This window comes from Typopeltis vanoorti, chromosome 14 (genome assembly GCF_054136105.1).
Source record: "Typopeltis vanoorti isolate ZY-2024b chromosome 14, IOZ_Tvanoo_1.0, whole genome shotgun sequence".
NCBI lineage: Eukaryota > Metazoa > Arthropoda > Arachnida > Uropygi > Thelyphonidae > Typopeltis > Typopeltis vanoorti.
In genome coordinates this window covers 100,228,304-100,254,346 of record NC_143562.1, presented here as the reverse complement: position 1 = coordinate 100,254,346, position 26,043 = coordinate 100,228,304, and the positions used below count along the sequence as shown (strand labels likewise).

At 36.6% G+C, this 26,043-nt stretch overlaps 1 protein-coding gene across 1 annotated transcript in view; it reads right to left on the bottom strand.

The window, feature by feature from the left end:
* The window catches only part of LOC150099804 (sodium channel protein para-like), a 1,646,355-nt gene that overhangs the window by 1,425,887 nt on the left and 194,425 nt on the right, over positions 1–26,043 (bottom strand). The window contains exon 5 of the mRNA XM_090403494.1: positions 22,532–22,660. Within this exon, the coding sequence (XP_090259620.1) occupies positions 22,532–22,660 (129 nt within the window). The remainder of the gene's footprint in view (positions 1–22,531; positions 22,661–26,043) is intronic.

The following is a 26,043-nucleotide window of genomic DNA, read 5'->3' as shown; positions in this document are numbered from 1 at the left end:
ACATAGAAGTGACCAATCATGATGACTTGAACTGGTAAATTTGAGGTTGTTCATTTCTTCATGACAACAAGTTCCACTACTACTATCCAAAGATCTTAAGAGAGCAGAAACAGTCTCTGGATAGTTCTTTTGTTCATATTCTGCCATAAGAATATTGCTTTCACAGTTGACAAGCATGGTGTACAGGTTTTTCTGAATCTTTTGGGGATGTGTCTTTGGCCAGAAGTTATGAGGAGTTTAGTGAAGCTTTCATAATTATCAACTGTAGATAGAATTATGTTAATGTTGTTTTCAATGAATTCAGTGAATTTTGGCCAGTTTGCTTTACTGGGATTCCATCAGTATACTGAAAAGCTGTTTATTCTGGGGATCATAAGTCATTAGTCATAATAAGTCATAGGTCATAAGTACTTAGGCAGGATCTGTGGGGAAAAGAAGGCAGAATTTGATAAGTTGATGTATCAGAGAAGTTTCATCCATGTCAGTAGTGGTAAAGCAGAGGTCAGGAGTTGTCTCTGATCCCCATCTTCCAGATATGAAGATTCCAAGTTGCTTCTTTGATGTCGTAGAGGAAGTGGAGGTTACTGATTAACATCCAGTCTGTCAGCTGTAGGTCTGGATGTATTCCCATAATGTACTGTGAGAGTTAAAATCCCTGAGGATGATCCCAGCATGGACTTGCTAAGGAAGTGTGGGGCCTGGCTAGTCAAGTAGAGGAAGCTTATATGTATTGTACATTGAGAAATTGTGCAGATGCATACTAACGAAGAGGTCACTTTGTGAATATCCCAGACACATAAAAAAAAAACCTGGTAAACCACCTAGGAAATGGGAGAATACTATATTAAGGTCAAAAAAAAGGAGGAAAATTGAGGAGATTGGGATAGAGAAAGTTAGCATCGTGACCTGCAGTCATGTAGAAGCCAAAACTGAAAACATGGGTTCATCATGGAATCATCGAATACAAAGCATTATTTACACTGTTTATATTCCCCTCCTGTGTAGAGCCTGTGTAGCTCAGTGGATGTGGCGTTTGCATACCACGGCGCTTGGCCGCACGAAGGAAGACTTGGTTTCGAGTCTAGTCGGCGACTAGAGGAAATTTTTCTAAGCCTTTTTTCGACCGGTTCCCGAGTTAGTCGATCTCTGGCACAGGCAAGCGGGTTTTTTCCTCCTGGAAACTCAGGTTTTTCGTCCTGTAAACTCAAGAAAATCGACCGTAGAACCCATATTATTTCAGACATTAAATATATTGTGTTAGGGTTAGGGATGACAGCACATTTGAGCCATCTCTCTTCACTGTGTACCACTTAATTAGTGATAGCCTTGGGCCATCTATCTCTGATTGGTACCAGTGAAGATTGAACTGCCCACTCAGTCTCCAAAAGTTAGATAGGGCTAAATGGCCTCGCCTGCTCCCGAATACGGGGGAAAAAAAAAAAAAAAAAAGGCATTAGCTGATTTTTTTTTTATATTCTCCTCCTCAAATGCAAACCTTATGCACACCTCATTCATCACATTAATAATTGAGCATCCAATACCACTCCTGAGTCATCTGTTTTTTAATGATATCTCATCTTTCATTCTACTCTTGCAGATCCTTTCATCTATATCTATCAGTCTTCTAATCTGATAGATATAGATGAAAGGATGCTTCATCTTATTTCTCATTTTGCTTCTCATTTCTCAGCTTCAAACAGTACCACATATTGTAAGGAAGCATGGATGGAAGCAATGCATGGAAATAATCAAGAGGATATTTCATGGAACCAGTTATCAGACAGCATACTCATCATTCTTTAAAGAGGTATGCAATCTGATAAATAATGGGGAGTAAAATAAATGTGTATGATCAATAAGTATGAGATCAAGGAAAAAAATATATTGTGGAAGGAATAGAGGAGAATATATGGAGAAATGTTATCAACAGGCTTATGACAGTACAAAGTGCAGGAGAGAAGTGTAATCAACAATGCAAGGAAGCCAAAATCAAATTATAAAAGGAAATTAAAAGAGCAGGCCACAAAGATAAATTCTTTGTGGCCTGTTCTTTTTCTAGGTAACAAGTAAAAAGAAGAGTTATCATAGAAGGATAAGTTTCATCAATACAGATATTATTATTACTTGGTAACCTCCATGGACTCAACACTCATTGGGAGGCCCACTCAACAGCAAAATGTCTATCATAATGAGCATTGAAGTTATTTACACTACCTGCACTCACAACAAACTCACACAATTCATTCCACTCACTAACTCTCGATGTAAAAATCTAATTCTCACTCAAATCTTCACATCTTCACACAACTTCAAGGGATAACCTCTTTTCTTCTCATCTTAACATCCACTCTTTTTATAATTTCTTTTGTATTAATCTGATAGAATCCCTTAACTAACTTGAAGGTCTATCATTATCTGCTCTTTTTCCTCCTATCCACCAACCTCTGTAATCCACCTTCTCTCAAAAGCTGTTCATAACCAATACTACAGAATACTGATATCACTTTGGTTATTCATCTTTGAACCCTCTCTAGTGTTTCCACATCACAATGAAAACAAGGACCAAATCTGTGCACAATAATATATGTGCGGTCTGACCAATGTTTATATAGGTGGTCATGCCTCTATATCATAGTAGCAATACGATATACTTTGCAACATGTGCGATGTGCCACCGGAACTTCAGTCTACTGTCTACCATCACTCCAATATCGCGAATCTAATGCACTCCTTGAAGTACAGCTCCACTGATACAGTGTATAGTTATATCTTGATAACCCAAAGTGTAACACCTTGCATTTATTAATATTAAAACTGAAATCTTGCTTTTGAGAATTAACATCAGCACTACTCCAGATAATTCTACCTAACTTTGCATCATCAACAAACATTTGAAGATTCCCAGTCAATCCACATGAAATATCATTAATAAATGCCAGCCCTGGTTGGCCAAGTGGTCAGTGTATCTGCTCTCCAGCCAAAAGGCTGCGGGTTCGAATCCCACTGTGGGCATGAATGCTCGTGATTGTCTGTGAAAATACTGTGGTGGTGGGCAGTAGATATTGTTGATGTAGACAATGCAGTTCTCTGTAGTTGGTGGATTGAGTGGTGGAGACAGTCTTTGGACTCCTTGGAGGTGTCATGTAATAATAATAATATATAAGTTAAATAGTAGGAGGTGGTGAGCCAAGAACAGATCTCTGAGGACCACCACTGGTCACCTTCCTTGTCTGAGATGATGCTCCATCATACACAACTTGCTGGTATCATTCATAGAACCAATCCATCTAATATCTATGTCTTGTACATCAACTAATCATGTGGTAATCTATCAAATGCTTTCGCAAAGTCCAAGAATATCACTGAATATGATTCTCACTTATCCAACACATTTGTCATTTTATCATAAAACCTAAACAGTTGATAAAACAAGACCTGCTCTTCACAAACCGATGCTGACATCATACAAAATCTTATGTCGATCAACACAATCCTGTATTCGATTTCTAACCAATTTTTCCAACACTTTGATCGCAACTGCAGATATAATACAAACCAATCTATAACTGGAAACTTCTGTTCTCAATCCATTCTTGTGGAGAGGTATTATTCTGCATTCTTTCCACTCCTTAGGAACCCTATCCCACTGCAAGATTTTTGTTAAATAACCAGAGCAAGAACATCGCTAATTCTTTTGCACATTCTTTAAAAATATGTGGTGATACGTTATCCATTCCCACAGCTTTATTAACATCTAACCCAAGCAACACTTGATACACCTCTGATTCTTTCATCTTTAATTCTCCTAATTCTTGTCTCCTTTCTACATGTTGCACAACATCATTCACACCATTATGATATACCCTGATGAGGTGTTAATTAAATAATTCCACCAGTAGCCCACTCAGGATTAATCTTGAAGGGGACCCGAGTTGAGTAGACAATTTGAGAATACGTACTAAACATCGCATACGACCTATAACTGAGCATCTGCAATGATTGCTAGTTCATAAGTAGTATAGAAATAGAAGACATGACAACATAACATAAAAAAAAAAAAAAATCTTAATTAGGAAAAGTTTTTGGGAAATTTTATAGTTTTTTTTTCTTTATCTTTGGGGGGGGGGGGGGCAGGGTCCCTTGGTGCACTGAATTCCACTATGCCATTTTCTATAGTTACTCTGCTACCATAACTATCCACCAGTATCAACCTGATATAATTATTTTTTCTCTTGCTTGTCACAAAGCAGAAAAATTCCCTTGGATAAGCTGTGACCTGACTGGCCAATCTCCTCTCATATTCTACTTGTATTTTTTTTTTTTTTTTACCATGCTTGTCACTTTTCTGTCTTGCACTTTATATTCTCCATGCATCTGTTCAATGTGAACTGTCTTATACTTTCTCCATGACTTCTTTTGTAACACTGTTTGCTTGATTTCAATGGTCATTCATCTGACTCCTACTCTCTTTATTCACTAACACTTGGTATGCAATTGTGCATTGCCTCATCATTTCCAATGCACTGTCAACATTTTCTCTATCAGTTCATCAACCCATTGATGCTAGTTGACTACAGGGCTTCTGATAATCACCCACTTTATATTATCACTTTCACCAACAGGTGGCAGTATTGATACCTCGTTCACAACCACATCCTATGAGGTTGTGGATTATCAGTGTTAGATTTGGTGGTCTGGATGACCACCAAATCTAACACTGATAATCCTCGTGTTGCTTCCATCACATGCTGCTTTAGATAGTTATCTTGCAGAAACTCAACAAATTCACTCTCCTTGTCTATCTCTCCTTTCTGATCTACGTTCCTATAATTAAAATCTTCCATTAGGGTCATCTTCCTTTTACTTGCCCAATTAAATTAAGTGAACATTTCACAATCAATACTCTCCACATTCTCTGGCCTATAATATCATCCTATTAGATATACTATTATATTGATCTTAACTTCACTCCAAACAGCTTCAAAATATTCACATATACTACTGTTTTCCACTTTGACTTTTTGAAGGACACAATTCCTCTGCTACCATTAACAATACTCCCCATCCTCTCTTCATCTTCCTATCCTTTTGTAAAATTCTTTATCCTACCATTTTAAGTCCTGGCAGGAAGAGGGTGGTCTGAAAAGTTGTTGGCCTAACAATGAAAAAACAAATTAATAATTATTTTTATTTTTCAACATAATCTCCCTTAAGACTAATACATTTATTCCAGTGATACTCCAGCAACACTGGAGCATCACTGCTTAAAAGATCAGAATAATATTACATGGTTATTGTTTGACCCTTTCTAGATAATTAATAAACAAAATGCCTTTAGCATCCCAAAACACCGATGCCATGACCTTTCCTGCTGATGGAACCGACTTTGTCTTCTTTGGCTTCTGTCCACTGGTTTGACTGCTCATTCATAGTAATAAATCCATAGTAATAAACTGATGCACAAAATCAGTTTTATTCTTGTTAAAATGCTCCAAGCACTGTTCCGAAGTGTTTTTTTTTCATGCGAGTGCATTTTTGATTTGCTGTGAGCAAGTGCAGCACCCATCTTGCGTAAAGCTTTTTCATATGCAATTCTTCATGCAAAATATATCCTACATGTTCTTTTGAAATGCCTACAATCTCAGCAATTTCACGCACTTTGACTCACTGGTCATCCAATACCATATCGTGCACTTGATCAATGATTTCTGGTGTTGTTACGCTTTTTGGACGTCCTTCACATGGATCATCTTCAAGGCTGGTATGTTTAAACTCGGCAGCCCATTTCTTAATTGTTGAAAACAAAGGAGAAGAGTGCTGATAAACTTTTATGAACTTCAAATGAATTTCTATTGGCATTAAACTTTCTTTTACAAAGAATTTTATGACCATACGATACTCAATTTTATCCATTTCAAGGGATACAGACAACACTTTTGATTCAGACAGTTGTATGTATAAAACAAACTATTTGATAGAATGACTTACAATTTCACATGGATGCTTATGACAGATATATCAACTTAAAAAATAAATCTTGCTGATAGTGCTGCCATCTATGGTCGAGGCAGAGAATTTTTCAGACCAACCTCATTTATCATCCTCAGTCAACCAACTTTGACTTATACCAATTATCTTTGGGCATACTGATTCAATCTCCATGCAGTTAGCCTAGTGGCTTTGCATTTCACAACTATATGCCTGGGGAAGGAATATCCTAGGTTCAATTCCCATCAGTGATGTGAGGAGCTGAAGGATCTTCCTCAGCCATAGCCAAGTTAGCCGGTCTTGGGCATGGACAGCAGGGTTTTTTCTGCAGTTTATCTGGAGTTTTCATCCTGCAAGCAGGCAAACTGGCCCCCGTGAACACACAGGGATACAGTCAGGAATACTTACAGGTATAGGGATGATCATCCTATCCTCGTATTTCGGTTATGAAATCCAAGCATGCTTGGAAGGTTGTGGGCCTTAAAGGCCTGTTAAAGCCATTGGGATAGGATACTGATTCAATCAATGCTACAAACTTTGACCCTTTATTTCTGATACTCCATACATTAGTATACAAGCATAATAATTCTCCACTCTTTGAGGTCATCCCATAAACACAATCACTCTTTACTCTCTCTGCTATATTGCACTTCTCTCTTCATTCTGACCATGACTGTTTCCCTGAACCTGACTCATTTATATTCTTATGATCCTCACTATTTTGAACTGCATCTACTCTGCTATAATCATTTCCTCACATCTGTATCCATCCAATTACTGTCCTTCAACAAACTGCTCCTCAACCTCTCTCTGACTCTTAGTGGTACTAATTTCGTATGAAAACTAAGTACTCTTAGTAAACGACAACTCTAAATGTCCAACACCAAACCCAATTAAATTCATCCCATCAGCTTTGAACCATTCTAACTTCCCTTTGAATTCATCATACATTCACAAATTGAACACTCTCTGTCTGACCAATTCGGCCATTTTGTCATTCAGTATCATTGCTCTCCTTCTCAGTTCACTACTGTCATATCTGGGCAACAAACTAACCACTTTCATAACGATACTATTTTCTTTCACTTCCTGCAACAACTTCTTCAAAATCCCTTTCCACATTTTTGTCTCACTATTCAAAATATTTGTACTCACTACTACTAATTGTGTCGTACATTCCCTTTCCATGCAAAGCATAGAAGAAAGCTGAATGGTAGAAAATTAATAGCAGCAGAAGAAACAGTTGAACATACAATGATCACTTTGTCAAGTTCTATCATTCAGCTAGATATCACTATTGCAGTAACTGCAGGCTGATAAACTGGAGGTACTGAGGCTGTTGAAAAAATCAACACAGGAATACAGCTATCAGCATAGATATAATATTTATTTATTATAACAAAATATTTATTATAACATTTTGAATATTTATTTATTATAACATTTTGAATATTTATTTATTATAACAATTGCAAAAGAATTAGCACTGTCTCTCACCAGATTGTTAATGTAAACCTCAATGCTGGCAAAGTCCCAAAGGAATAAAACAGGTAAAGATAATTCCATTACTAAAAGGAGGTGCCAAGGCAGAAATAGCAAAATTATAGACTACAAATATTATGATGGTGAGTCTTAGAATCTCAATAACAGTAATTTCTCTCCACTAACTGAGTGAAACCACACCTTTACTTAACAGAAATTTAAATTTCTTCTTGAAGTATAACTCATCTCAGTTATCTTGCAATTATCATTATACATTCTTTGACTCTCTTCATCTCAAAGATGGTATTTATGCATCTGTTTTTGATTTAGTCTGAAAAATGGACAGATTTTTCACCACAGAGAATTTTACTGCTCTCCATATATCACCAACCATTTCTCTAAATTTCTCAATTTTCTTTCTTTAAATATTGATGTTTACCAGTCCAGCTTTTCTAATATTGAGGCCACTTCCTTATAGATTTTAAATTCACAACATGAACTAAAGTTTTCACATTAAAACTGACTTTTTCAACTGCACAGATCAAACAGACAGAGATGTACCATGATCTAACATGAATTGTTCACATGCCTATCAAAATACCATATCATGCTAATCACTCTCCAAACATTCTAAATCTCTTCCTCACTAATGACCCTTATAAGTATGTCATGACTACTGTTTGTTCTTTAAAGTAATTCACACTAAACTCAACTATTGATTTCTTCTCCCAGTGTGCACCCATCATGCAGCTACTCTTTTCCAGATACTGTCTGGCATTATAAGAATACCAAGCAGGTTATTTTCATGATTTTTATGGCTCATTTCCTTGTTTTTTTGTGTTTTAATCTTTTGATCCAAAGATCTGCACTGAATGTATTGCTGAATATTACTATATTGGTATGTGGAAAAATTCATTCCTTATTCCACAGTAACTTTTTGTTCATTAGCCAAGCTTTGGATAATGAACAAAAGTAAGCATGCTAAAGGTGTTCAAAAGAAAAATCAAAGAGAAAAATCAATTTCAGGCAAATTATGAACATCGACATACCCAAAATGATTATGAAAGTACCAACAGCAGGAAATTTGCATCATGTCCAAATGGCAGTCATGTTTTTCTAATTTCTTGCCATTGTTATAACTTTTGTTCAACCTTACTTTTACTTCTTTTGTTCAGGTGGTTCTGTTGCATTATTACCCATAGAAAAGCCAATTTCCTATCTTCTATATTTTCCTCATGTTCTTGCATTTATGAGGATTGCGTTTTTAATGTACTCCTACTATTTCAAGCATGAAACATTCGATACCCCTTGGATTTTTTTTTGCGAACAAGATTAGAATAATCTTGTCCAAACTGTCAAAAACACTCTTGGTACTGATGGCATTTCTTAAATTATTCTAAAGTTTGTGCTTCTGAGTTGACTCAGAGTTCAGTAATCTATATTTTATAGCTCATATCTTATGATCTGATTTCTTTGCCATCCAATATTTTTATTTTTTCCCCCTCAATTTTTTTCTACAGTAGGAAAGAAAACCATCCCCACACTCAACATAGTAACAACCTCAGGTATTGGCAATTATTCATTTTGTATGTCATCTTATGGGTATTAAACAATGCCAAAAACAAATATGATATTTATTAACCACCTGATATTTCAATGGATTGTCTATTATTATTATTTTTATGTTATGCAGGTATCTCCACAGTCACAAGACACATTGCAGGAAACCTACACTAACCTTTATAGACACAATACTTATCATACTTCTCCTTAAACTCATTCAATGTCATATTGTATCCTCTGAAGATATCTCTGTGACTGAGGTGAAACATTGGAAGAATTAAATATTTTTCATCTTTCCCAGTGCTGTTTCACTCCATTTAGAATCTTACATGAGTTCTTCCTGGCATTTAAGCCTTGCCACAAGGAAACTAACCTCTTTTGGGATACCTATCTGACATTCAATCATCTATCCAATCATTGGATAAGAGCACTAGTTTCTTATCCCATCTCTCACTCTAATTTAGTTACCTTTAGTTTACATATCATCATTGGTAAGTAAACTAAATTTACTTACCAATATGAATGGAATACCAATATCAATGGTGGATTAAGGATAGTTGGGACCCCTAGGCAAATTATATTTGGGGCCCTCAAAATAATAATAATGATAAAAAAAAAAGAATAAAAATAAATAAAATAAAAGTTAGGTGGCAAATAAGTGAAATTTTGTACTTTTGAATTTTTTGAACTTCTGGATTTTTCTGCCTGTTAAAGGGTTAAAGGATGATAAATAATAAAACTTTTTATTTTTTATATTTAAAAAAAAATTTTTTTATGTTTTTTTTTTTTTTTACTTGCACTACACTCAAATAATGAAAACACGAAAAGTCACACTAAAAAGTTATTTTTGAAACAAACACCTCACTCTTTCACGATTCAATAACAAAGGAAGTTAAGGTGCAACCAGGCGAAACTTCCTATCTTGGAAATGCAATCAGTTTTCGTGACCTCAAAGCTGTCAACAACTCCGTGTGCCGACATTGGTAATGCGGTTTAATTTAAAGCATAGATAGCACGCGCTGTTCAAAATACAAAATCCGAAGCATGTCAACTAGTGCCGACATTGGTATTGTGGTATTATTTAAAGCAAAGATAGTGCGCACTATTTAAAATACGTATTAAAAAGTAATAATTGTTTTGAAAAAATTTTTGCTTAAAATAATCAAGATTTTTATGATGTTTACTGAAAATATTAATCTATTTTAAAACACTATAGGAAAATGTCTTGGCTTGAGGCCCCTAGCCTCAAGCCAAGGTCCCATGTACCTCATTGCCTTAATGGATAATCCGCCACTGCTTATCATGTGGCAGAATATCAAAGGCCTTTGAAAAATTCAAGTATACCACTATATATGCGTCTTCCTTATCCAGTGAATTTATTGCTTTGTAGTACATAAGTATATTGCTAAAACATGATCTTCTCTTAACAAATCCATCCTCACCGCTATATTGAAAACTGCTATTATCAACTGAATTCTGAATTCCAGAGCTCACTAACCTCTACAAAACTTTAACACAGCTGCAAAACACAGACCTACCTATAATGAGTAGCCTCAGTCTTATCGTGAAGTGGATCAATTTTACCGTCATTCTTTCATTCTTTTTCTAGCAGCCCATATTGAAAGACCTGTCATGGATTTTCTTCAACTGCTAATTTCTACTCCACTTTTGTTGTTCTTACCAACCAAGTCATCTTCCTAACCTTTTTTCATACTCATGATTATTGCCATTCACCATATGTTGTCACTATAATGCCTCCTATTTTCAGATTGCATGCTTGATCTCTTCATTTCCTATATTATTTAGCATTTTCACCTTTGGAATATACCCAGCCATGTATGCTGTTAAATACCTCTTATTCAGTGCCAAAGTAGCATATGTCCGGTTTCACCAACTCCTCTTTCCATGCTATAGCTCCTATTTGTCTCCGAGTGTTTTATAATCACTTGCCTTGTGGTCCCACATACATTCTTTACTCAGAGAAGATCTCTTATTATTAGTATTATTATTCAGGCCTCCATGGAGTCAAAAGACTCATCGTGGAATGAGTCTTATAACTGGCTACAACCTATGTAATTACAGGAGAACCTCGCTTCAAGTGATTAATTAATCCATCAAATAATGTGCACTAAGCAAAAGCATGTTAAGAAAATAAAATGAACAATAGGAATAATTATAATTCATCCATCAGTCAGCGTAAATTTGAAAAAAAAAAAAACTATAAGCTATATTAGAGGATAAAATTAGCAAACTTAATAAAAATCAATTGCTTAAATTTTTATTTAATGTCTAAACTTTGAATGAGCTAATTTTTTTTTTTTTTTACAAAAATTAAGTAAAGATGTTTGAATGGTGCTCGACGTTTTCATCTTGTCATGTAATTTGAAATAGCTGGCGATAGCTTTATCGAGATTTCAGGCGGACTTGGAAGCTTCATTCCATATCAGGATCAGCATCAAACAAAATTTCCTCAGCATGCTCAATGTGAGTGAAAGTTAGTTCAAGTTCTTTTGCAGTTAGCTTCTTAGTTGTAACATTTTCTTCTTGTTCTCACTCCCTATCTTTTTCTTCTTCATATGCACACTGTTCTTCTAGTTGGAAGAGATCATTAATGACTTCCAGCTTTTCCTCTAACATAATTACTTTTCTTCTCTTTTTATTACTGCTGCTTTATCAGTTTTTCTCTTTTCCATATCATGGGTTGAATATAATAAAGCTGAATATAATAAAGCCTTCTAAGTATCTAAATTAAAGCAAAATGTAGGAAAAGTGATTGAGCAAGAGAACAGAGTTTGCACATGTGCTTGCGATGATAGCTTTGAGTCAACTGCAGAGTGCTGCTGGCCACTGTCCACAGCACTGCCAGTGCCTACTGGCTGATACATTGACAAGTGCCACCGCTTGCTGCACATTGGCAACAAAAATTTTGTGCAATGTAAAATTTTGCATAATGTAAAAAATATCATGTTAACTGATTAATCACTTATTTAAAGCTGGAAATATTATTATTTCACTCAACTGCGCTAACTGATTACTGCGCATATGCACATATCGAATTCACTTAAGCAAGGCTTTCCTGTACTTATGGTGAAAGATTATATGCTCCTCTCAAAATCACATCCTCTGATGATATGATCAGATCTAAGACTCTTAGCTTTTGTGCCAATTGTTGCAAATTGGCTCAAGAACTTGCATAATTATTATCCTTATTCTCTGATTCTATATCTTCAATTCCAATCCATATTGCCATAATCAAAATAACACAAATCATCACCGTTCTCTTGCTCACTAAGCCAATTTCCCTATCCTCTGCATTCCCTGGCCTATAGTAGCATGCTACTAAATATCGTATCCTATCAACTTCCACTTCACGCCATATTGCTTCATACCACTAACACTATTTTTCCATTGTGCCTGCATTGTGTGCAGACATATTTCCCCTGCTGTCATTAGCAGCATTCCTCCTCCTTTCTTGCTTTTTCTGCCCACACAAAAACATCATAAACTGTCACTTTCTGTTCCTGTCCAACTACTATTACTTATTCTATTCATGCCTCAAGTCACATAAGGTCAAGATCATTTTCTTCCAATATCTCTGTCCTGAGCTACCAATTTGACTTCTCTCCAGCTCTTCTATCTGACTGTTCATCTTTATTTTTCTGTCATTCTCTACCAAATTAATTTAGGCCATTCCATTTCTGTTTTCCTTCTGGGATCCATGTCAAAGCCACTCTAGGAATGTCTCTGTTGACTGTTTCCAGCATGTGTCCAATCCAATTCCATCTGTGTTTTTTAATTTAATTTTTAATTTTTTCCCCCTTAATCAGCTTATATAAGTCGTTTGTTATATATTGAGACCAAACTGTTTTTAATATTTTATGCAAACATATTGTTTGAAACCAATTTAATTTAGCTCCTTGTTTTATGGACAGTATCCAACTATGTTTCACTTATTCCAAACATATTGAAGAATAAACTCAAATTGATACAATTTTATCTCCCTTATTTCTGATTACTCCTGGTATTTCTAAATAAGCATAGCAATTCATTTCTTGGTCAATAACCATACATCTACTAATGCCATCCTCCACCTGTGACCTTTCCATGCCTGTCCGCTCACCTTTATAACCCATTACATCTCCCCAGACTCAACTATTCCCCTTACATCAAAGGTAATTCCTGTGCTGACCATTCCCATATATGCATTCATTTTTAAGAATCCACTCTCCTTACTTTGTGTCTCCCTGACTACCCAACTCTGCTTCTCTGTCCAGCTTGCATTCCTATTCTCACATTCGCATCTCTCGCAATATTGTTCTCTCCCTTCATAAATACTTCACTCTCATCTGTTCTACTCTCCTGCTTGTTCACAATCTGTGATAGCAAACCACATGGATTCTCTCATTATCTAATCCTGTAACAATGGAATCTCCATGCAATGCTATCCTGGTCACTCATCACTTTGTTTCAAATGTCTCATATCACTACACATATTCCTCATTTCATTTTTCATTTTCAACAACTATTTCATCAAAACTTACATTCTGACAATTTCACTCTCTGTCACTCCTGTAGCCTGACAACCACTTGTTCTGCTGCACCATATTTCTGTTTCTTCATTAATGCTTTCTTTTTCTCCCTTATCACTAACTTTTGCTTCTACATTCTTGCTTTTACTACCTTTCATTTCTACAATCTTACTTTTGCTAACTATCATTTCTACATTCTTACTTTTGCTAACTTGCACTTCTACATTTGTTCTTTTGCTAACAACTGGTGTGCCTATATTTGGAGAAACTAAGAAAAATATTTTAAACATTTTTTTATTATCATTATTATTACCTAATACCTCCAGGGAGTCCAAAGACTCATCAAGGGAGAGCACTACTCTACAACTCTGTCTCCACCACTCACAATCCACCAACTACAACCAACTGCAACTATCATCATCATCATCATCTACACTTATATTATAGCATTTACCATCCAACACTGCCACTAGTATTTTCACAGACAATCACAAACATCCATGCCCATGGCAGGATTTGAACCCATAGCCTTTTGGCAGGAGAGTGGATACGCTAACCACTCAGCCAACCAGGCCGGTGTTTACCTTGAACAGTTTTAATTCTAGAAAGAAAGATATTTTACAGTGCACATGATTGCTTCACTGAAGACAGTCTCTTAATACTTCATATTGTATGCTCCGTCTTTGAAACAGAGCATACAATATCTCCAGCACACAAGAAAGATGTAATGAAGAACTAAAATACTTAACACAAATTCTCCAACAGAATGGATATGAAACAAAAACCATCAAGAGAATCCTTAAAATGTCTCCAACTAACAACACAATAAACAGGATTACAAAAAACCAAATTCTCTCTTCCTTATATCAAAAATGTTACAGATAAGCTAGCCAGATTAATGAACAAACACAACATAAAAGTAGCCTTCCTTCCTATGGAAAAAATCTCAAGATTCCTACATCCACCAAAACCACCTCATCATCCTCTTAAAAAACCAGCTGCAAAATCCATTGTTCTTGCGGGATTTGCTATGTAGGACAGACAGGAAGATCTGGAGAAATACACATGGCTGAACACCAGAAAGACGTATAATACAAAAGAGAGCAAAAAACGGGTCTTGCTTTCCATACCACTTCCACAGGACACGGTGTACTCTGGCAAAAAACGACGATGTCATACATAGAAAACAACAGTTATATAAGAAAATTTAAAGAAGCTGCTAATATGCTAAAAATTCCAACCCAATGTAATAAAAATCAAGGTTTAATTCTCCATCAAGTGTGGTCAGCTCTAATAAAAAAACCTACCTCAATCTGAGCTCAGACTGTATGAACGAGAACAAGAACATGTGACATCATCCAGTAGTGTTCAATGTCAATAATGTTTTATATCTGCATTCTGTTATTTGAGTTTATGAATAGCCAGATGGTTATGATTTGTATTTATTAATTCTCTTGTTTAAACTTTAAGTTATACTATTTACCCCCTAAAGATGTAAATCCCATGATTTACGAAACTTGTCGGGAACTATTATTTCAGTATTTTGTATAACTGAATAATAAAAAATTATTATTATTATTATTATTATTATTATTATTATTAAACAAGACCTCATGGAGTCAAAGACTCATCTAGGAGGTCCTTTTATCTCACACACATCTCATCATACCGGGTCTTAAACACATTCAAACTCCCTGCAGACACCACACTCTCAGGCAAGGCATTCCAATCATTCACAACTCTGCACAAAAAAAACCTGCATCTCACTCCCCTACTCACACCCTCTTTATACAGTTTCCAGGTATGACCTCTGGTTCTCCCCTGATCTCCCACTATTCTCTGTAGAACTTCTCCGCCATTGATCCTATAACAACCCCTTACCAACTTGTAGGTCTCTATCATATCTCCCCTCTTCCTTCTCTCCACTAGACTCTGCAAATTACATCTTTTCAATCTTTCCTCATACTCGACATTCCAGAGGTCAGAGACTACCTTAGTCAGTCGCCTTTGGACCCTTTCCAACATCTCTTCATCCTTCTGAAAACCAGGTGACCAAATCTGGGCACAATAGTCCAAGTGTGGCCTAATCAAAGCCTTATACATTGGAACAAGTATCTCCCTACTTCTACATGTCAGTGTCCTCCGCATCATTCCCAGAAGTCTTTGTGTTGTCTTCACAATTTTGGCGATGTGTCCCCTAAATTTTAGATCCTTGTCCACTATCACCCCCAGATCTCCTATTTCCTCTACTTCCAACAATATATTCTCACCAAGCATAAATTCTGCATCCCATCTTTGTTTTCCAAATTTTAAAACCTTACATTTTGCAACATTGAACTCACATCCCCATTTGCTTGCCCAATCACTCAATTTATTCAAGTCTTCTTGCAAGGCCACAACATCTTCACTACTCTTCATGGTTCGTCCCAACTTTGCATCATCTGCAAACAACTGAATATCTCCATCCAAATCTTCGCCAATATCATTAATATACAAGTTAAATAGTAATGGCCCTAAAACAGATCCCTGAGGCACTCCACTAGTGACTTTCCTTTTCCTGGATATTGCACCCCCATACACAACTTGTTGATACCTATCAGATAGCCAGTCTCCAATCCAATGCACTAATCTAATATCCAACCCCATCTGCTCAGTTTGACTGTCAACTTATCATGAGGTACTCTATCAAAAGCTTTTGCAAAATCCAAGTATATTACTGTGTATCCTTCTCCTCTGTCCAAAGAAGCAGTCACTTTATTGTAATAAGTAAGTAGATTACTAAACCACGACCTCCCTTTAGCAAATCCATGCTGTCCATCAAAGATTATACCATTGTTGTCAACCCAACTCTGGATCCTAGTTCTCACAAGCTTCTCCAACAACTTAACCACAACACCTGACACACAGATAGGCCTATAGTTTGATGCTTGAGTTCGATCACCTCCTTTATGAAGTGGCACAATCTTGCCCTCCTTCCATAGGGACTTGACCAAGTGCAAGACTTGTATTAAAAAAATATGTCAAGGCAGGTGTCAACTCTCTGGCACATTCCTTCAGAATACGCGGTGATATATTATCAAGTCCCACAGCCTTATTTACATCTAGTTTACTCAACTCCCCAAACACCTCTTGCTCACTTACAGTCAGTCTCTCCTCCCCATCATCAACTGCTCTTAATCTCTCCATGAAGTCACATTCACAAGATTGAAAGATCTTTATGAACTGCTCATTAAGTATCTCCACCACACATTCTGCAACAGCTGTCTTTATACCATTTCCTCCAATCAATGTCATCCTTCCATAATCATTCTTTCTTTTGCTGGCTACATATCGAAAGAACTCCCTAGGATTCTTTTTAGCTTCATTAGCTAACTGCTGTTCATACCTCTCTTTAGCTACTCTCACCAACCAAGTCACTCTCCTTGCCTGGTCTTTGTAGAACTCATGAAATTGGTTACTTCCACTTCTCTTATGCTGCCTCCACAATGCCCCTTTTCTCTGTATTGCATGCTTAATCTCTTTATTCATCCATCTCACACCTAACTTATTTAACCTTCTCACCCGTGGTATACATTTAGACATTGCATCCACTAAATATTTTTTGAAAATCCCCCAAGCTGCATTGATCTCTTTTCCAGCTAACTCCTCATTCCATGCTACACCTGCAAGCTGTCTCCTGAGCTCTTCATAATCACCCCCCTTGTAGTTCCACATATACCCTTTTTTCACAGGGGTCTTTGTACTGCTGGCAACTACCCAAGTAATCACCTCATGGTCACTTTCACCAATTGGTGGATGATTTGATACCTCATTGATAATTACATCCTCCGATGAGATGACCAAATCCAAGACCTTTAATCCTCTTGTGCCCTCTGTTACATACTGTCTGAGGTAGTTATCCCTCAAAAACTCAAGAAACTCATTTTCTTTACTTCCAGTTACTATCTCTTCATTCCAGTCTATATTGCTATAATTAAAATCACCCATAATAATCACCCTTTTCTTATTTGCTTGGCTTATTTGACTATACATTTCACTATCACCACCATCCACATTACCAGGTCTATAACAACATCCCACCAAGTATTTGATTCTATTCACCTCTATCTCACACCATACTGCCTCAAAACCACTGGCCCCATTTCCCTCTTGCATCTCTACCTTGTATGGACATAACTCTTTCTCTATCATCAATAGCACTCCCCCTCCCTTTTTACCCCTTCTATCCTCACGAAACACATCATACCTTTCCATCTCTATTCCTGTCAGGATGTCATCCTCATCTAACCATGTCTCACTTATTCCGACAATCTCTGGGTGCACAGACGTAATTAGTGCAACCATTTCATCCGCCTTGTTTCTTATACTTCTAGCATTGGTATACAAACACAACAACTCATTTCTGGATCTACAGCTAGCTCCCCTGATACCACTCACTCGATGTGATCTCTCCATGCTGGACTGGGGCCATTTCCCTTTCTGCTTCTTCATTTTAGAACCCTTTGCAATTCCATCTGTTTCCTTTTGATCCCTGATCATCCCATTACTTTCCTGCCTACACATTCTCTCACCTCCTCTTGGAGCATCCACCTTTCTCACGCTGTGTATCCCTGTCCACCCTGAGCCTCGCCGTTTCCCTGCTCCTCTTGCACACCCATTCTCTCATTTTCTATACTCATACCACTCACTTCCACATTCATTTCTACTCCTTCAATCTCTCCTGTCTTACTCTCCTGCTGTTCCACATCACTCCCCTCTCGATCTGATTCATTCTCTCTATTCACTTCTCTACCTTCCAGCAGCAGTCTCTCCAAGCGACTCACACCATAACCACTGAAATGCAGTCCATCGCTCCCATACAGCTCACTTCGTCCCTCAAACTCATTCCACACATTAACAAACTGTACTCTCATCTCCTCACACATTTCAGCCAGAATATCATTCATAATCCTTGCTCTCCGCCTCATTTCACCACAATCATACCTAGGCAACACACTGACCACCCTTCCTGTCACACTATTCTCCTTTATCTTTCCAAGCAGTCTCCTGACATTCATTTTGACATGCTCTTTGTTCTCTCTCAAATCATTCGTACCAATTAATACAATTAACTCTTTTGCTCGTTCCCGCCTCATATTCAATGCCTCAATCACTCTACTCATTTTACCGCCTGGAAAACATACCTTGTGCATTTTATCCTCTAGCACACCTTTAATAATGGAGTCACCATACAACGCCACTCGCTCATCTTTTGTTATCTCTTTCATGCCATCATGATTTATTTTAATAGTTTTGACCTGAATTCTCTTAATTTCATTCCGCATCCATTTCATTTCTTGCTTCATCCAATCCAATTCACCTTCTGAACCTCGCGACACATTCACTCTATCATTAAATCTTTCTAACTTTCTAACTCTCGACCTCCTCTTCTCACTTTCTCCCTCATTCATCCTTCTTTGTTTCCGTACTTTCGGTCCAACATACGTCCAACTTTCACTATCATTCTTCTCACTTTCACTCTCACATATCTTTCTTTATTTCCATACTTTCGGACTAACATGCGTAAAAATGTGGTGTAATCACTGAAATATATCTTTTGAACCAATTAGCCACAGAAGTCTATGCCTGAAGACAGTCTGCAATGTTTATATCTGCCATCCACCTGGAGATTGAAATCATCATCATTGAAAAATTCAACACAATAAATAACCATTTAAATTCTATTATAACTCTCAATTAAAAGTATATAAACTAAGAATCAATAGTGCATGTGGGATCAGAAAAAGTTACCTTGTTTATATTCTAGTTCCACTAAAGCTCTGAATTTAGAATATAGTGCAGTCCATAAGTTTCAGAATTTGATTTGTTGCACATATAGTACTGGAGCGATCTATCAGCAAATGTGCTAACTAATCATGTTGGAAGTTTAATGGAGTATTAAGAGCAAGAAAGGATTAAAAATTATTTTAATTCTTTCAATATTTCATCTTAGTCACTGAGATGTCTTCAGAGTGTACAAACTAACACTTGTAATGTGCACACAGAGAGACACAATACTAAATGAAACGTGAATATGACTAAAGTCCAATCTAGGTGGGATGCCCTTTATGAGCATTTGTGGGAGGCCTAGAGTGTAAATTTGGATCTCTGAGGATTAATGTTCCCCAAGTTTTTGGAAGTTTCATGCATCTTTATTTATTTAAATTTGGGTCATTTCTGAGTGCGGCCGCAGATTCCAAAAACAATCATTCTTTTTTAAATTTACTGTGATGGATCATGGTGGTTTTTCCAGAAGTTCCTGTGAGTAGTATCTGATACTTAGTCTGCAAGATTAATGGTGGTAGATCTACCGTATGACCAAAGTATGCCAACTTGCAAGGACAGGACACTTCATATATTCCAGGTACAGAGAGGAGAAAACTTATCTTCAGTAGAATGGATAAGAATAGTAAGTTTCAGGTGGGGCATAAAAGCTGTGCAGAGGGTGTATTTTATTTTATTTTAAGCCCCTGGCCATTTTATCAAATGTACCCCCAGATGTAGGGGATGGTGTTGGCATTCTGAAATCCTTCTGAACAAATGGTCAAAGATTGGAGGTGGGGGGGGGGGGGAATTGATTTTTTTAAATTCTGTAAGAACTGTATACTGTAATAATTCTGTAAGAACTATTGGATAGGAAGGTGCTGTGTAGGCTCTATTGGTTTAAAGTTTTAAAGATACCATATTGTTGAGAAGGATGGTGGTGGTGGACAAGTCTGTGAATTTATTTGTCTGTGTGAATGGGTTATTTTTTTAATACATGACATTAAGTAATGCCAACTAATGTCTACCACCCTCCCATAGAGTGATCAATAATGTCAAAGTTATGATGAAGTTATAGTTATAGTTATAGTTATAGTGTAAAGTGCTTTTTCTTTGTATGTCATGCAAATGAAAAGTGAGCAAAGAATTAGAATTAAATTTTGCTTTAAAGTGGATCTTTCTGCTACAGAAACTCTAGAAATGGTAGAAAAGGCATATGGAAATGATGGAAATGAGGCACTAAATTGATCTAACATCTTCAAGTGGTATTCATGATTTTGTGATGAAGTCAGTAAAAGATGGTGAAAGAAATAATTGTCCATCATTGACTCAAACTCAGGAAAACATGCCGATGTCACTGAGTTAGTGAAGAATGACTGTCAAATCACATCAGAAATAATAGTGAAGGCTTCAAATATCATTAAGAGTGTTGTGTTTTGCATTATGAGAGAAGATTTAGGGAAAAGGAAGTTGTGCATGCATGTTGTTCCACATGCCTTGACAGGTGAACAATGAGAAGATTGAGTCATGCCTTCTCAGAAAATTGTCATGATGGTGGATGCAGATGCATCCATCTGCATCCATCATGTAAATTTCGATGACATAAATTTTTGATCTAACATAATGACAAAAATCATTATGTTAGATCAAAGTTAGTGTTTTCCTCATGATTCCAAAGCAAAGCAACAAGAGAGTTCTGAACGGGTTGGTAAGACATCATGCAAACCAAAGAAATGAAAATTCCAAAAAGTCATGCACTAAAACAATGTTGATATATATATATATATATATATATATATATATGTTAAAGATACCAAGCTATTTTATATGTATATAAATATAAATGAAGTTGGTTTTAATCTATTTCCCAAGTAAGCAAACAGACAAGTAAGTCAAGTTTGCACCTGCAAGTAGTGCAAGTCTGGGTGACTCTGTATGTAGTCTTAGGCAACTCGTGGTAAAGGTGGAATAAGCTCTGATCAACATTCTTAGTATTTACCTTTAATACAAAGCACATCTCCTTGAGGAGATGTATGATGCTATGCATTAAAGGTAAGGGACCACTACCCAGACCGGTTTCTACCTTTATTGAGGTCTCATCAGTGGGAGACAGGCTTAGAAATACCAAGGTTTAAGTAACACAGAGCTTATAAATATTTTACCAAAACACGTTACCATAAGGTGCTTTGACCTTATTAAATACAAATCTCAGGATGAGAGATAGATGTAAAAAGTTTTTTTACCTTGGGTATAATATACGTTAAAGATACCAAGCTATTCTATAGATATATAAATATAAACTTGGTTTTAATCCATTTCCCAAGTGAGCAAACAGACAAGTAAGTCAAGTTTGCGCCTGCAAGTAGTGCAAGTCTGGGCGACTCTATACATAGTGCAAGTCTGGGCGACTATACATAGTGCAAGTCTGGGCGACTCGTGGTAATGGTGGAATAACGTATATTATACCCAAGGTAAAAAAACTTTCTATATATATATATATATATATATATATATATTTATTTATTTATTTATTTTTATTTATTTTATTTTTTATTTTTTTTTTTTTTTTTATGCTCTCAAGAATTTGTACCAGAGGGGAGAACAATGAATGCAGAATTTTATGAAGAAGTTATGGATTGTCTCCTGAAATGCATTCAATGTTCATCCTGTCACATACAAAGTCATGAGATTTTTTCCTGTCGCATGAAATACACCCACTCACAAAGCTGCAAGTGTGCATTGTTTTTTGACACACAAAAATATCCCCACCCTTCATCACTCCCCTTACTCTCTAGATTTATTCCCTATGGAGTATTTTCTGTTTCTGAGTTGAAAATATAGTTGAAATGACACTAATTTACAGAAGTTCCACTCCTCCAAAAAGCTGTAACTGATGAATTAAAGACAACTGAACAAGCAGAATTTTCTGCAGCTCTCCAAAAATTCTATGGCTGAATGTTTTAAATAACAAATATGTTCGATCATTCTTTCATGTGTTTTTGATTTTTTACAATTTCTGTTCTAAAATTTATGGATCACATGTAAATAACCAAAAATCAATAGTGGATACAGAATCAGAAAAATGTACATAAACTTTGCATTTTCAATGCTGATTGACAATCTGAGATATATGCAAAAATATTTTAACAAATGTAAGATGTACTTACGCTAAGGCAATAACTATAAAATCTAGCCAATTCCATGGATCACGAAGATATGTGAATTGTTCAAGTATAAATCCTCTAGCTATCGCTTTTATACAGGACTCAACAGTATATATTGAAGTAAATATTATTCTGTAAAGCAAAAAAAAAAAAAAAAAAACAATAATTAAATCTACATTCATGCCCACTAAAATTAATATTAGATTCGAAATGAACTGCTCAGTAATGTACTATTCAATGTATAGATATGAAATATGAAAATAAATTCCAAATAAATAAATGCTTTTAGTATAAACATTTTTAATATATTCAATAAACAAAAATATCCTTGGCTACCTATTCTCACCAGGCTATTATAAGAGCATGATTAAAATTCATTTAATAGGTCTAATTCAATTATGAAAGATCATGCAGTGAGGTTTATGCTGGTGAAAAAACTTATACATTGGTCAGCCAAAATGGTATTATTTAAGGTAATTAACAATGTATACTATATATTAATTAGAAAACACTTTTAATTAATACTTCCAAATATTTCAAATTGCTATCTTCAGAGAACACAGAACAAAGTGATATGTGCATACAGGCACTACACAGAGTTAGTATGATTGAAGCAGAAACAACAAAGGTAAGTCTAAAGTCCTAAAATAGCGCCCATTAGTAGGCTGGGATGGATGTTCCAGGATGATGGGCTTAAGTTCTCAGGATTAGTGCTCCGCAGGTTTGAAGCATTATTATACAACCACATTTATTGAGGTTAGGGTAGTCCCTTAAGGCTGAAGCTAATTTCAGGAACAGTATTTTATATTTGAATATGCTTCTGCAGATTAAGATGTTCTTTTTCTTTAGTATCTTGTGGTAGATGCCGAAGGCATGGTCAGAAACTCCTAAGTCCAGATGTCTTTGGCAGTTTTGATGTTGGCTATCTTGCCTGTTTGGCCATAATTGGACAGCTTGCAACTGCATAGATCTGTAGTAGACACCTGGAAGATCTAGGGACTTGTGGCTGGACTTGAAAGTAGCAAATAAGGGATGTCAATTTTTTATATGGTCTGTAAGTGATTATCAGCTTGTATCTTCTTAGAATTTTTGTAAGTTTTTCAGATGTGCCTCAGATACATGAGATGAAAATAGATTTGGTATAGTCTGTTCTGGAGGAGGGGAGTGTGATTTGGGCTTTTAATATTCTTTGGATTGGTAAGATCAGATCATAGCTGATTCAGGGTAGCATTCCTGTTTCAGTGTGCAGATAATCAGTTAACAACTGTGATTGTAGCCTGTGGTCTTGCTTCACTGTTTCTCCAGGATGCTGTAAGTAACTATTCAAATTGGTTGCACAGTCTGTGAATCATGGGATGACTGGCATGCAACTATCTGGCTACTTCCACTCAACTTTGGCTAGCCTCTAGTCTTATGATGGCTTGGCATCTGAAATCATCGGTTAAATGATGCTTTGCAGCATGCTGTCATGAAATGGCAAACCACTCCAAAATGCTCACTTTTATGTTGTGGTTCATTTTTCAATGGAAGAGATTTTTCGCTCTATGAAAAATCTCTTCCATGTCAACCTGACAACCTGGCCCCTGACTAGATTATATGTTTCAATCATATCCTCCCTCATCCTCCTATTCATGAGGCTCTCGGCAACTTACATTCTCTCAATCTTTACTCGTACTCCACATTCCAAAGACCACTCACAACCTTTGTGAATTTTCTCTTGATCCTTTCTAACATATCCTCATCACCATGAAAAACCTGACAACCAAATCTGTGCACAATAATCCATATGAGGCCTGATCAAGAACTTATACAATGGCATCATACCCTCTCTGTTTCTGCATGTCAGGGTTCTCCTCATCAGTGCCATCTGATTGCACAAGTCCCCTGAATTACAGGTACTTGCCCACCATAACTCCTCTACTTCCTTTAAATTTCCCCACCAAGTGTATGCTTTGCATCCCATCTTTGCTAACCAAATCTCAAAACCTTACACTTTGCAACATCGAACTGATAGTTCCACTTACATGCCCATTCATGCAATCTATTTAAGTCCTCTAGTAAGGCCATAATATTGGCTTGACTCTGCATTGCTCTCCCCAGTTTTGCATCATTTGCAAACAGCTGCATATCACTAGATAAACTCATCCCAATATCATTAACTTACAAATTGAACAACAATGGTCCCAAAATTGACCCTTGCAGTACACTACTAGTGATCTTCCTCTTTCAACATAATGCACATCCATGTAAACAATTCTGTTACCTATCTGACAGCCAGTAACTGATCCAATTTAGAAGTTTATTATCCAATCCCATCTGTTTCAATTTATTTAAGAGCTTATCGTGTGGCAGTCTATCAAAATCCAAGTACACCACTGTATATTCATATCCCTTGTGCAAGGTATGCACCTTTTTATAATAAATAAGTAAGTTAGGGAAACATGATCCACCCCTTAATAAACCCATGCTGATAACCACAGAGAATACTGCTCTTATCAACTTATTTCTGTATACTACTTCTCACCAATCTCTCTCTCTAGTACTTTCACCACAACTCCAGATATAGACAGGCTTATAATTTGATAAATTTAGTTTAATCCTTTATCCAAGTGTATGTGAACAAAGTTTGCACCTGAAAATATCTTCAGGACTGAGGTAAAGTGGTGCAACACCACGCAACTCCGAGCAAAGGTAGACCAAGCTCTCATCACTCCTTGTCTCAGTATCACTCATAATGCAAAACACATCTCCTTGTGGACACGTATGCTGCAATGTATTAAGGGAAGGGCCACTACCCAGACCAGTTTCAACCTTTATCGAAGTCTCGTCAGTGGGAGGCAGACCCAAACGTGGAGATACTAAGGCAGAAACAATAGGAGAGGTCATATTTACCTATACAAGTCACCAACAGGTGTACCACCCTACTATTGAAGTACTCTGCATTTAGAGAAAGATGTCGGAAGTTTATTTTGCACTTGGTTAGACCATAATGAATGCAAACAAAGTTTGCACCTGAAAATATCTTCAGGACTAAGGTAAGGTGGTGCAACACCAGGCAACTCCGAACAAAGGTGGACCAAGCTCTCATACTCCTTGTCTCAGTATCCCCCATAATGCAAAGCATTATGGGGGATACTGAGACAAGGAGTATGAGAGCTTGGTCCACCTTGGTCAAGGAGTATGAGACCTTAATGCATAACAGTATACATCTCCTTGCGGACATGTATACTGTTATGCATTAAGGGAAGGGCCACTACCCAGACCAGTTTCGACCTTTATTGAGGTGTATTTAAGTAAAGACCTCTCTAAAAATTAGATGATCACAAAAGATCGCCCAACTTAGCTTTGTTCCACTCAGTGCCAAGCTCACCCTGTCACCAAGAAGAACTTCTCAGTGTTGGCTCTACCCAGTGCCAGGCTCACCCCACCACCAGACAGAGCCATAATCTGAGTGGTGGTTCTACTCGGAGATAGGCAAAAACCAACCCCAAGCAGAGCATCTCATATATATCCAG